At 51.5% G+C, this 13,896-nt stretch overlaps 1 protein-coding gene across 1 annotated transcript; it reads left to right on the top strand.

Moving 5' to 3' along the window:
- Positions 1–6,094: 6,094 nt before the first annotated feature.
- LOC105106412 (olfactory receptor 10V1) lies at positions 6,095–7,030 on the top strand. Its single transcript, XM_011000224.1, has one exon. It carries the CDS (start codon positions 6,095–6,097, stop codon positions 7,028–7,030), a length of 936 nt encoding a protein of 311 aa, XP_010998526.1.
- The last annotated feature ends 6,866 nt before the right edge of the window (positions 7,031–13,896 follow it).

Raw genomic sequence — 13,896 nt, 5'->3', positions numbered from 1 at the left:
AGGGAAGCAAAGCCTTTACACCGGCAAAACCTGGTTGGTGAATTCCCAGAGTGTTCAAAGTGTGGAACCGCCCACTGGAGGAAGATTCTGCGTCTGCAGAGAAGGCTCACATGTCCAGTGCTGCTTACTCCCGCCCAACTGGGTGGGAAGGGAAGGAGAAAGAGGCCAGATCCCCTATGATGGAACCTTTGACAAAGTACCACTAAATGAAGAAAGGAGACCCAGGGGTGCTGCCCACCAACACCACATTTCACTGCATCTCCACGTGGCCGCTCCTTTCTCAAGGAAACCAGGGCAGACCAGAGTTACCTCTTGGCACAGACACCTGACATTTTACAGATTTTTGTACCTCTTACCCCACTGGGCTTACTTATTAAGTCCATGGTGTACCTCCTGACAAAAATTTCCTCCTAATTCTATTTTCTCCTAGTATTTGCAGCCACCACTGCCTGACATGTCTTATCAGAGGTTCTGCAAGAAGATCAAGTGACAACCATAAGATACTCTAATAATGAAATTTCAACATACAAGCGATCCCAAATAGAAAGTCATGATGAATTTCCTAGGGAAACAATGAAGTTCAAAATTCCCCTTGCAAGTCTGAAGTTTAAAGACATTAGAGAAAAGCCTAGAATAAAAGCCTCTTGATCTTGTGATCTAAAGTTGAAAGAAATCGAAGTCCCAAATCACTTTCTTCAACCTCCCCTCTCCTCGGACTCAGGGTCTGGATGGTTCACTCAGGGCTTTGGAAATCAGGTTACTTCTGTGCCCACTCACTAATTCAGAGTCCAGATAGTTAACAGTATGCACACAGCTATCCAGCCCTGGTCTTACAGCCAACAAATTCAAACGACAATGCAACATCTGTTCCCAGCCCATTGACGTTCCCAGAACTTAGTGCTCTATTGGCCAAGATCCTATCAGAATCGATGATACCTCACTGGAGGGAGATGCAGGAAATCCGGGCAACTTTGGGCGATGTGCTATCTGCGCTCACACTGCTTTAGAGCAGCTAGGAACTTGCACACATGGCAGCTGCAGTTACTTAGGTCTCTTTTGAGGTGCCTTTCTTTCAAAGTGTTAAATTTCTGTTTAAAACCTCTTACTTTCCGTTTCTCCCTTCCGACCCCCTGTCTAGGCAGTCCTGGGACTAAAGCGAGCATGCGCACTGCCTGGGAAAAGCGCGCGCACGCCCAGCCCTGCATCAGTAGCCTTGCCAAAGACCTGCTGCAGTCTTGACCTCTGCCTCCAGGCCATGCCTCCCCAGCTTGGCTCGAGAAGATTCAGTGACTTTGCTTCCCGGGTCCCTCTCTTTCCCTCGACAACACGTACGGACCAATATCACGTTGAGGAGGTGTTCCCTAAGCCTGCTGTTCGTTTCCGTTAAAAGTGGGAGAGCTTTTGTATTAGAAACTGTGGCCATGAGGAGAAAGAGGCCGGGGGGAGGAAGAGGATGGAGGAAGGGCTGGAAAAGCAACTGATGCCCACCTTGGACTGTTGGGAGCCCCTCTGCGGTCAGGATCAAGAGCAGAAACTACTGGAATGATTCAAGGGGAGTTGTGTGTAACCCTAAGCACCACCAGGCCTGCCTGGGGCCCTGTTTCCTGTTTCAGGCTGCGGCAGAATGCTAGAGAGAGGGCCTCCTTCCCACTGCTGCCTGCAGCCCAGCAGCGAGCAAGCCCTCCGAGGCTTCAGCCTAGGCACTGGTATTCCTGAAAAGGATGGAGGTAGCAAGGAGGCTTTTCTGAGCGACCCTGTGGGCAATAGAAGTGAAGAAAAGGAAGGCCTGCAGTCATAGGCCCAGAGTGCTTGTGGGGCGTAGCCTGCTTTATGCATGTAGGCAAAGCATCCTTGGGGGGCCCCGCAAGTAACTTGAGTCCTGCCTTGCCAAGATGCAGACCATACTGCAGGTTAGACACTGGGCTACACCCAGACTGGGACTGGGGAGATGACAGTGTTAGACAAAAGGTTGGGTCGGCTGAGTGGGAGCATTCTCAAGGTTCCATAACTCTTCTTCCCCACTTCATTTGATGAAGCTACTTTGACGATTCAGATTCTGCAGATTAAAAATGGCAGCCCCGACGGCCCTGATTCTGCTCCCTCGTAGTCGTTACACAGAATCACAGAATCTCAGTGTTGGGGGTCGGGGGGCTAACAGGGTACCAGTCTCATCTCCACCATCCATTTTATGCTCCTCTCAAGCATGGCTTGACTGCTCGATGCAAACCTAGCCAAACCTGTACATCTTCTGGCTCTAAAATCGGCCTGAGGCCCCGCCACGTACTGGTGATTGCACAGGAAGCAGATCTGACTTGAATAACATTGCCAAGACCTAACTTGTATTTTTTTGCAAAGACAATGTAAGTAATTGGGTTTGGGTTTGAGTTCAGCTCTGTGACCTTGGGGAAGGCAGTCCCCTCGGTGGGGTGGACCACAGGGACAGCCTCCTTCCCGACCTCTCCTCCAGGACTTCCAGAATCCTGCCTCCACTGCCATTTACTGCAAACGACAGACCGGAGCAGCTCCTGCAAGGAACTGCCTTCCCAACAGCCACCAGGCAATGCTTCCGAGGGCTGTCTCCCCGTGGACAGGACAGCTGTGCGGGCAAATCCCAGCCTCCCGACCCTCCTTTTCAGGCTTCTCCCTGGTCTTCCACTTCAAGCACTGGTCTGCGACTCCCGGGGAACGCCAGGTCCTTTCAATGGATGTGAGCAGAGAGCGGGAAGGCTGCACTAGTGGGGTTCACAGCAGGGCAGCTGCTCCGTGCTTCGCTCCGTCCGTGCTTGTACCATAGAGCATGGTAAGAAACCAACAGAAACCCCTTCAGCGCCCAAGTAGTGAAAGACTGATTAAAGTATTACTTAATTGAATTATGGTTTTTTTGTTTATAGATTTTCTTTGTTATTGTGGATTTGTTCTCATTATTGAATTATAATTAATTATATGATAGTCCATCCAGCAGTTACAAAGAAGGAAATTAACCAATATGCACTGACTGAAAACCTCTCCCAGACACATTATTAGGTGAAAACACTGAGGGCAGTAGGTTTGTATGATATGACCCCATTTCAGCTTTTTAATGTGTGAGTGTGTGAATGTGTGTAGGTATACGTGTGTGTGCATGTGTGTTAACATGCATGCACGCACATGTGCATTGTGTGTCTATACATGTGAGTGTGTATATGCATGCCCATGTGATCACGTTTATGTTTGTGTGTGTAGGGTGTGTGTAGGTTTGCTTTTGTGTACAGCTGTGGGAGTTGGTATCTGTGTGGATGTCCTTACGTGTGAGCGCACATGCGCACACAGGACAAGCAGGGAAGAAGTGAGCCTCACTGCTAAGAACGTTCTCTCTGAGAGAGTGCGGGAAGGACTGAAGCAGGAACTTGCAGGTTGACTTTCATTTCTCACTTTTAAGTGTTTGAATCATAGGTGACTTTTTCTTTCATTTTTGTGTTTTCAGTATTTTCAAGATTTAGGGACCAAATAAAACAAAGCAATCCCTACATGTCTTCATCCCTGCCCACTTGTGGGGAAAAGAGTAGAAGTGATGTGTGCACTCTCACTCAGACAGCTATCAGGGACCACGCCCAAGAGTGGGCAGGTGGCGGCCCGGGGGGCTGCAGAGGGGTGGGGCTCACCGTGACTTCTGGGCAGGGCTGCTGGTGGGGTAGGGAGCAGGGCATGGGTCATCCAGGGAAGAAGGCTTCATGACTATCTGCCCTGCACTTAGGAGTGGGCAAGCTGCCCTCCATGGACCCATCTGGCTCAAAGACTCAAGGTGCCCATCAGGTCCGTAGAAACCAAAGTAATACTCAGTGCAACATGCAAGTGGCTAGAAAACTGACTCACAAACTTCTGTCAGCAGAACGGGTTTTCAGGCTGACTGAACCCAGTCTGCGTCTCAGTGGCCCCAGGAGAAGTGGCACCTAAGTGAATTCCTGTCTGTTAGGTGAGAGTTCCATTTCTACGAGACCCTTAACTTCTGTTGATTCTAGATTTGTTAGATCTCTAGAATCTTTAGAAATCTTCTCCTTTCTTCTGCTGGGAGGGAGGGAAGCACAGGAAGAAATCGAAGGCTAAACACAAGGTTTCCTACTTGTAAGCTGGGTCGTACCAGGGGAAGGAAGAAGGAAACATGTCCCCCAGATTCCAGGAAGGTGCGTGGTCTTATGTCTACAGTCTGGACACAGAGCAGCTAAAGCCATCATCCCGCTAGGCACTCAACCCCCTGTCTTCCTGAGAGTTCTCACTCCCACCCCAGCTGTCTTCTGGTTCTGTGTTGTCGGCCCCCACCGTGTGACCTCACCCACCTCTTTGCCTTCTGCTCTTCTCCCTGTGCACCCTCCCTGGACGATAAAGACCTCAGCCATCCCCAACACGTCAGATACCCTGCTGTCACTTAACCATTCATTCAACCATATATGTTGGGCACGTACTCAATGTCTGAGTCTGGACGGACTGTAGAGGATGCAGAAATGAGCAACAGGCATTTGTTCAACAGGTATTTACCAGTATTACTAGTAGGTGCCGGCCCCTGTGAATTGCAGGACTGAGCCAGTCACTCCCTTAGTTTCCCACGGCACTCCGGGCTCCCCAGCGGCATTACTTATCACTAACTCAGCCCAAGGGTCAGAAGAAGTGTCTAGAAGGGGTGATACATAAGCTGGGGTCTCCCTGCTACTGAAATAGGAAAGGGAGAAACTCCTGCTTCTCATGCTACTTCCTCTCTGGACCTCATGTCCACAGCCCTTTGGCTGCAGGGACCCTGGGAATCTGTGTGTGTTGGGGCTGGGGAGTGGCAAGGGAGGCACGACACAGCCCCGGCACAAAGTCAAAGTGGCTGTGTTTAAACCTAAGCGACAGGAAGCTCAGTTCCCACCCCAACCCCGAGACTGCTCTTCAAAATGCAGACCAAAGGGCTGTTGTTAGGGTTCCTTGAAAACAACTTCACGCTGTTTGGGGAAAGCATCCTAGGAACTGGTTTGAAAAACCGGGGAATTTTTGAGGAAAGCACTAACTGTTCTGTTTTGATCTACAGGTCGGGGGCCTCTGTTGTGGCCTTTCCGGTCTGCACGCTTCAGACTGGCCACCATGATCCCAACTGACAAAATCCAATCCCTTAATATCTAGCCTGCTGATACTGTTTGTCCTGAGTTCAGTAGTCTTTGTACACTGACAGACTCCTTGGTTTGCCTCAAGTCTGAAGTCAAGGGGAGACTCTGTCAGCAGCCAAGGACCTCCTGATCCTGCGTGGGGTTTCCCTCCAGTTGCAGGGCTTGTCCCTGTGCATGTTTACGAAATGTATAAAGGTGTATAGAGTTGTACCACCTCCGAGATTTTTTTCTCACTGTTGAATATAGTGTGCAGTGTTTAACACAATGAACACTTAAAGCTGTCCGTTGATCTTTATTTCAAAAATTTGAGCTCAGTGAAATTTATTTAGTTATTTATTTATTGCTTTTTAAAACTTTATTTCAACGTAACTATACTTACAGAAATACACTCACACTGGTTAACAGAATGCAATTTAAATTTAACTTATCCTACACAATTTGGACCAAAAATTTGGTACATGATTTGCTTTAAAATTAGATGAAAAACAAACCAGATCGCAAATCTTTTTTTTAATTAAAACAATTTTTGTAATTAAAAAAATTACAAATGTATATAAAAGATCCTCTATAAAATGCTGTTAAAGCAAACAGCAAAGCAAATGGCAAGAACCTTGAGAAATTAACCTTTGGTTTGTCTCTCAAAAATAACATGTATTGCACTCCAAGAGCTTATAAAATTGGCGGAGGAAAACACTGTAACGTTTCAATGATGAAATTTAAATGTGAAGAAAATTGTATGCCCCTCAAAACAAAAACGACTTCGTACGTAGACTTCACTCATCTAGGTTCATTTTGTAATAACTCGACAGGTGAACTAGAGTGGCGTCAGCGTCACAGCCGGCAGTTCTTCATCCTCCGTGAACAGAAGGTGTAGAGAACGAGGACAGTGGCTGAGCCCACCTGTGGAAAGGGCCCCGCGGTCTCCCGCCGCCCAGAACTTGCCAGGAAGCGGCCTCCTCCAGCCCAGAAGTTCTAGGATGGCCCCACTGCAGAAAAACCACACCTTGAGCTCTGACTTTATCATCTTGGGCTTTGGGGACCTGGCTGAACTACAAATCTTCTTTTTCGGACTCTTTCTGATCATGCATCTTGTCACCTTAGCCGGGCACACCACCATCGTGCTCATCACCTGCACTAACTCCTCCCTTCAGACCCCCATGTATTTCTTCCTCTGCAACCTGTCTGCCATTGAAATTTGCTATATATTGGTCATCGTCCCCAACATGCTGGCCAACTTCCTGTCCTGGAGCCAGCGGATGCCCTTCCTGGGCTGTGCCTTGCAGATGCATCTCTTCATCGCCCTGGGCGGTGCAGAGTGTTTCCTCCTGGCCGCGATGGCCTACGACCGCTTTGTGGCCATCTGCAGGCCTCTGCGCTACCCGCTCACGGTCACCAGGGCCCTCTGTCTGCAGATGCTGGCCCTGGCATGCGTCAGTGGCTTTGCACTGTCCCTCGCCCTGACTACACTGATATTCCTCCTCCCCTTTTGTCAGTCCCATGAGATCAATCATTTCTTTTGTGACATTCCTGCGGTGCTTTTTCTGGCCTGCTCGGACACCCGAGCCAACGAGATTGCCATCTTCCTGGTCTGCACGCTCATCCTGTTGAGTCCCTTCTTCCTGATCCTGCTCTCCTACGGCTTCATCATTGTTGCTGTCCTCAGAATCCACTCAGCTGAAGGCAGGAGCAAAGCCTTCTCCACCTGTGCCGGGCACCTGCTGGTCTCTCTTCTGCACTACGGCTGCGCGACATTCATCTACATTCGCCCCAAGTCATGCTACAGCCCGGACCAGGACAAAATCGTCTCCTTGATCTACACCAATGTCACTCCCGTGCTCTACCCTGTGATCTATAGTCTGAGGAACAAGGAAGTCAAGGGTGCCCTCAAGAGACTCCTCGAGAGCCACAACTGAATGAGGCGGCAGTCCAAGACGAGGTGAAGGGGAGGTGGGCTCCACCACAACTAGCCTAGCCCGCTTCCCAGAGCTCAGCGCATCACCGCACTGCCCACCTTTTCTGTGCTCAGAGAGAGGGACCGAATCCCAGTGCTTTCCAAGATGGGGCAGCTCTGGGGTGTCTGTGAATGTTTCACTGTCCCTTCATGGACAATTGTATCTATCACCTGGGGCACTGGTGGAGACATAGACACTGACAGGAAGACATGGCCCGAACAGGAAATTAAAGCAGCCACTTGTCTGGCCAAAAGGATGCAAACCAAAGCAGCAGTGGCTGGGGGTTGCAATTCACTCCACCCTCCTCCTGCTCACTGTCCTCACTAAGGCATCTCAGGACCTGCCCCACTTGCGGCCTCCAGGCTGGGCTGCTGACTCCTCTGCACCCCCTGATCTGTTAAAGGGCCACTTGCTCCTGGCAGCTTGGGGAAGGCGTCCTCCCTGTGTGGCCCTTCATGCTTACTCCTCACCTATCATCTCCCCGACTGGGGTAGAGGCTCCTTGAAGGCAAGAACTGTGATTAACCTCTGTCACCCCAGCACCTGGCCCATAACAGGTGTTCCATAAGCTTCAGACTTCAGTTGCTCAAGGAATGAAAGGGTTCAATATCCCACTGAGCTGAGGCCTCTGTGACTCAGGGACTCAGATCAGGTATATTGATCTCAAGAAAGTGTTTGCTGACCTCACTCCCACCCCTGCATCTCTTTGCTTCACAGTACTCAGCAGCATTCTTGAATGAATGGATGAACGAGCTCCTCGCATGAACCAAGCACTGTGGATGTAAAACAGCGTAAGACACAGTCCCTGCCCTCAAGACACTCACAAATTAGGCTGGGGAAATTAGGCACCTTATTAAAAAGACTACAGTAAAGCAACTTATGTTAGTACAATAGTTCCGAGCTATTCTTTCGTAGGAAGGACGGAGTCATTCCACCACCAGTCCTAGGAGCAGGCACACACTGCTCAAAGGGTCAGGGATGAAGGGCTCTGGGTCCTTGATGAGCCTTCCTTGAACAGTGCGACCAACACTGTGACCACCTCCCTCTGGACCTTGTGTTCGGTCAGCAATACACTGCCTTATAGTTTAAGCCCCCAAAGCGCTCCCCTGGACATACAGAAAAATTCCATAAGCACCAGTGATTTCCAGCTTCGCCTGCTCTCCTCAGTTCGTGGCCCTCCCACCTCCCTCATCATCCCTGGGCAACGACCATATCTTCTACCACAAAGAGGCCCTCAGAGCCACCGCAGGGGCCCTCCTCCACTGGAGTGGTAGATCCTGGAGGATGACGACATGGATAATTTTTCCTAGTGCCAAGGCCACAGCAAGTCACTGAGAGAAGATGGTGACAGCAGGGAAGAATCCACTAGAGGCTGTGCCCGGGAGCTTACAGACCAGCAAATTCCTGGTCACAGTCCACTGCAGACGATGCTGTGTGGAAAGATAGGCCCAGGTTGTCCGCAGATGGGGCAATCCTCTTCCACACCTCCTGGGACTGTGGTGAGGATCACACAGGACAACACTTCAAAAGCGTGCCTGGTCCAGCATGCAGGGGGTGGAATCAGTGGCAGCGAGGACTGGGTCCTAGAAAAGCTTGCACCCTGGAAGGGTGGGAGGGGACCACTGCATGGGCCCCCCTTTATTTGTACATGCTTAGGTGGTGCCTCTTCTTTTATCACTTTAAGAAATACACCTCTCTGTTAAAAACAAACTCAGGCAAAGAGACTAAATCAAAGTTGCATTCACATTTGGTCCTCAGGGGAGATTCAGAGGGAATCTCAGCATAAGGAGAACTTTAAAAAAAAAAAAAAGGCTTGAAAGTTTGTGAGACAAGTTGTGGTCTTGAATCATCTTATTCATGTATGTGTCTTATTTTGAGTTAATTAAAACCCTACAAAACAAACAAAACAAAACAAAACAAAAAAGAAATATAGCTCTCACTGCTCTCACCCCTAAGTCCTTCCCTACTTTCAAAATAAACTAGTGAAATGTTGACAGGTGTTGAAGCCGGGTGAGGGGCAGGTGTGTAGCGCTGGGGCTTCCGCAGTAAAGACTTCTGAAAACCAAAGGTACTGATCGGTCTCCTCAGCCCAGGCAGGCCCCTTGCTCGGAGTGCCCTCCCGCACCTCTGACGCTTATCCAGCCTTCACTGGCCCTTCAGGCACAGCCCAAATGCCTTCTAGCCCATGACCCCTTTGTAACTACTGCCCTGGTCCAGTTCGCACGTAAGACAAGGGAACATCGCTGACAGGAGTACAGCTGTGGGTTCCTGTCCACTGGGCCTTGCTGTCTGTGACAGGAAGGAGTGACAGCACCAACCCAGGTGTCCCTGCACATGCACACACACACGCATGTGCCCGGACAAGTACAGCCTGAGGGTGGGCGAAGGGTGCAGACAGGGAGTCCCATCACTCCCAGGCAATGGGGTAGGGGATCTGGCAGCACAGGGGGCCCCAGGAAGGAGGGAGACCTTCTCCTGGGCCTGGTGGGACAGGGTGTGCGTCTGACCTGATGCCCAGGGTCCCGGTAGGGGTCAGCAGGGTCATCAGAGGTGAAGTGATGATAACCCACTGACTTCCCCAGCGGGGGGGGGGGGGGTGTTCCCAGAGGGAAGGGGTACAAGAATCTGTGACATAAGAGATGATGCCAACCTGGCCTGAGGTAGCCTAGGGAGAGTGACTGGGACATATTTAGGGGGACTGGGGACGTAGACGTTAGAGGAGACAGTGGAGGCTATGGGAGTGCGAGGAAGAGGGAAGCATCTGGGAAGTGGGGAGACACAGTGAGGTCAGCTGGGAGCTGGCTGCATTCCGGGTCCTTCAGGACATTTAGGTTTAGGCGTCTATATCAACTTGAAGCTCAGGATTTCAAAAAAGATGTTGAGTATCTGGCAAAGAGAGCCTTGTTGATGTATTTAGCCATCAACTTCCTCGAATTTATATGCCTTGGTCCCGTCACCTCTTCACCTTAATCGTTACAGATTATGCCTAATGCGTTTTAAATCCATTTACTATATTCCAAACAAGTCTTCTCTGATTCAGAAATGCAAAGGCTTTGACCAATACTCAGCCAGAAGTGTTCAGGGTAGGTAGGACTAGTGCTGTGGAGAGGAGGGGCTGTGATGCGCTGACCACCCTGTGAGCATCCAGCTCTGCGTGTGCGTGTGCGTGTGTGTGTGTATTTTGTGTTTCCACACATGTGTACACGTATACGTGAGTACCTGGCAGGGTAGAAAAGCAAGCTATTCCCTTGTGTGACGCTGATGAAATGCTGATGAAGCTAACAAGCAGCTGTCCTCTCGGGGAATAACACTCCAGGTAGAATGAGCAGTATGTGTGGAATTGAGAAAGGTTTGCTTTTTTGGAAGCAGCTCAAAGTCACAAAGCCAGGCAGGGCTCTTCTGCACCGGCCCGCATGATGCCTGGGCCCCAAGGCTCAGGGACCTCAGGGACTTCGTCAAGGTACTCCTAATTGCATCAAGAAAGGGTGCCAATTAGAAACACTTTCAAAGGAAAGATTGGCCTCCAGTGAATTAAACAGGATAATTAAAACTTCAGCAAAGTAGTTCACTTGGGAACTAATTAGAAGTTTTTCTGAACCATTTCTGAATGAGTTTCTTAATTTTTTTCTGCTTAGAAATGCAATCCATGCTTACTGTCACAAATAGAAAAAGTACGGGCAGGTTTGGAAAAGGAAATAAAAATAAGTCACATCATCTCACTACTAAAGATAACCACAATAAAAATGCTGGTATATTTCAGGATGAAATGAGCTCATTCATGGTAATTGCTTCAAACAGTGATGGGAACATGGTAATCACTCAATAAATGTTATTGCTTATAAATATGCCATCGTTAGCAGGCTTAGAAGTCTCTCCCCATGCAAAATTCAAATAAAATTCATCTAAATTTTCCTGTAATATTTTCATTTTGATTTTATTGTGTGCCTAATAAATACCTTCTCATTACAAGCAATTCATGTGACGCAGGGATACGTAGCATAAGTGTGGATGTATCCCTTCACAAAGCCCTCCCCCACCCCATGCTTCACTGAGATGTGTAACAACAACTTAGGAGGCCAGTGCTCATCCATCCACTCCTATTTCATTTCATTCATTCACCAGTTACCTGCACCTCAGAAATGTCCCTCGAAAGAAGAAAGGGAGGCATTTGTTCGGTGACTCTTGGCTGCATCAGCACAGAGCTACGTCCTGGGATGTGACCTCCCTTGCCCTTCCAGCCCACCCTGTGCACAGACTGGATGGAGGCAGACAGTGGAGGTGTTAGAGCAGGCAGATAGCTAGATATGAGCAGAGAAAGGGGGACGCAGGCCAAATGGCAGGAATTGGGCAGAAAAGACGGGCACAGGCCAAATACAGGAAACCACACATCACATAAGCACCAGGGGTCCCTGGGCAGAGAAAAGCAGGAACCTCTGGGCTCATAAGTGGTCATACATTTTAGGGTGATGAGTGGCCTGGAGGCTGACAAAGAAAGGTGGGAAAGGGTAGGAATCTCCAGTGTCCGAATGTAACCTTTTACTCATTATGCCCTCATTTGAACAAAATTAGCCTTGTAGATCAGAAGTGCCCATCATGCAGCGAGGCCATGACACTTCCATCCAGACTAAATACAGACACAAATCCCTCCTCCCCTCAGGAAGGTGGAGCTGGGATGGAAATCCCGGAATAGGACCCCAAACTCCTCCCTCCCCAATGAATATCCTGCCATTCACTTTTACACCCTGTGTAACCAACCTGCCAGAGAAACTCAGGGCAGCCGCTCACATGAGCCTGCCTGCTCTCCCCTTGAGAGTGTCCTACCCATCCCTTAATAAGTCCCCACTTTACTTTCCTAACCTCTGCGTCTTGTCTTTGAATTCCTTTGGGGACGGGACAAAACTGGCTACATCTACTAGCAACAGAGAGTGTGCAAGGAGGTGGGTGGGAGCAGTGGCATTGGCTACACAGGTGTCTACGGAGCAGCGCGAGTCAGAGAGCCCAAGGGAGAGCATGGGCTCAGGCGCTCAGCACGACTGGCAGCCTGCACGTGACAGTGACCAAGAAGAGATTCCAGAGAGATACAGAAAACACGAGGAGCTCGTTAGCAGGTCAAAGCAGAGCTCGTCATCTGGCACCCTGTCTGGCCTGGTTTTTCCCTTGATGGCCTCATCTCAGTAACACCCAGTTATGCCAAAGCCTGGAGGTCCTCCTTGACAACAATCTTCATCATCCACATCCAGTCCTTCCTGAAATCTGTGGCTTTGACTTGCTAACAGCTCTTTCTTGTGTTTTCTCTTGAATCCCTTCATCTCCCTTCCCAGCTCGGTGTGTCCGTCTTTAGCCTACTGTTACCCTCTCCCCAAGTGTGTCAGCTCCCTGGGGAAAAGGCTTTCTGCCGGCTGCCTTGCCTGCTCTATCCCCAGAGCCTGGCGCAGAGACCCTCAGAACAAACACTTGACCAGAAGCAGCTCAGCTTCAGGTGGGAGGCCTCCACCTGCACCTCCCCTGACCCTCAGTCCCTGCCCACCTCTTCCCCCCACCCCCACCCCACAAGACAAGCAGAGGGACAGAAGCCGGCTTTGGAAAACGGCATGTTTTTATTGCTATGTTTGCAGTGGCTTTTTAGCACAGTAAGAATGTCCCCGCTGGACCCCCGCCCTCACCCAGCCCCACCCCTCCAGCCGACGTTGGTGCGGGGGATCCAGTCTCTCTTGGGCCCAGTGGGCTGTGTGGGGATTGGACGTGACAGACGTGGGTTTAGTGAAGCTGCTACACAGAGGACTTGAGACGTGGCGGGTGCATCAGCCTTAAGCTCGCAGGTGGGCGCCACGCCCAGGATCCCTCCCAGGCTGGGGCCCACCTCAGATCCCTGCATAGGTAGCAGTAGCGCCCAGCCCAGGGGCCAGGGCGTGGGCAAGCCTGAGCAAGCCAGGTGAGCAGCCCCAGATCCCCGCCCGAGCTGCCTTCACTCACCCCGCCCACTTGGGGGCGGAGGGGGGATGTGGGGACAGACATGACACCCCAGCCCTACCATCACCCCCTGCTGTACCTTTCCTGTTGACTTGACCCCCTTCCAGACACAGAAGTAGACCAGCACCCAGCAGGCCAGCAGACACAGGGCCACCTCCCAGTTGAGGGCCCCTGGCACCTCCAGCCCCCCAGAGAGCCGCAAGACTTTGTTCCTGGGGGAGGGAGAGCGCATGAGGGCTGTGCTGGCCGAGGGCAAAGAGACGCGGAGCTGGCCCGGGCGTGGTGCTCCCCCTCCTGCAGCCCTTGAGTCCAGCTGCTCCGACCTGTGCACCTGGGCCCAAGCCTGCAGCCTGGACGGTGTCCCTGCAGCACGTGTGCCTGGAGCCCACGAGCCCCTGGCGGCCCGGCCCCACGCCATCCCCGGCACGCGCGGCAGCGGCAGCGGCAGCGGCAGCGGCAGCCTCGCTCCCCCAGGCCGGCAGGCACAGCCGCGCCGCATCCCTGGCTCATCCCCCCGGGGCTGGGCCCCCACCCCCGCCCCTGCAGACTTGAGCTGTGGGCGGGGGGCCAGAGGGACAGGCCGGGCGTGGCCCAGAGGCGCCTGACTCACTCCCAGAACTCGATGACAGGGGACCGGCGGTCGGCAGGCTGGTCAGACATGAGGGTGGCCCGGCTGGCACCACGGCAGAGACTCCGAGGTGCACGGGGCTCGCTCTGGGTGCGCAGGCTTGGCGGGAAACGGTCACGTGCCCAGAGGGACAGCAGGGGAATAGCGCGAGGGCCGGTTTGCGCAGGCGCCCCGGGAGCCCGAGTGACGTCACCCGCTAGGGGCGGAGCTTTGCGAAGGGCCCCCGGCCC

The sequence above is a fragment of the Camelus dromedarius genome, chromosome X (assembly GCF_036321535.1).
Source record: "Camelus dromedarius isolate mCamDro1 chromosome X, mCamDro1.pat, whole genome shotgun sequence".
Classification (NCBI taxonomy): Eukaryota; Metazoa; Chordata; class Mammalia; order Artiodactyla; family Camelidae; genus Camelus; species Camelus dromedarius.
The sequence above is the reverse complement of the archived record's forward strand: the minus strand, read 5'-3'. Positions and strand labels throughout refer to the sequence as shown.

Coding starts and splice junctions, on each gene's coding strand:
- LOC105106412 (XM_011000224.1), top strand. CDS start 6,095: ATGGCCCCACTGCAGAAAAACCACACCTTGAGCTCTGACTTTATCATC.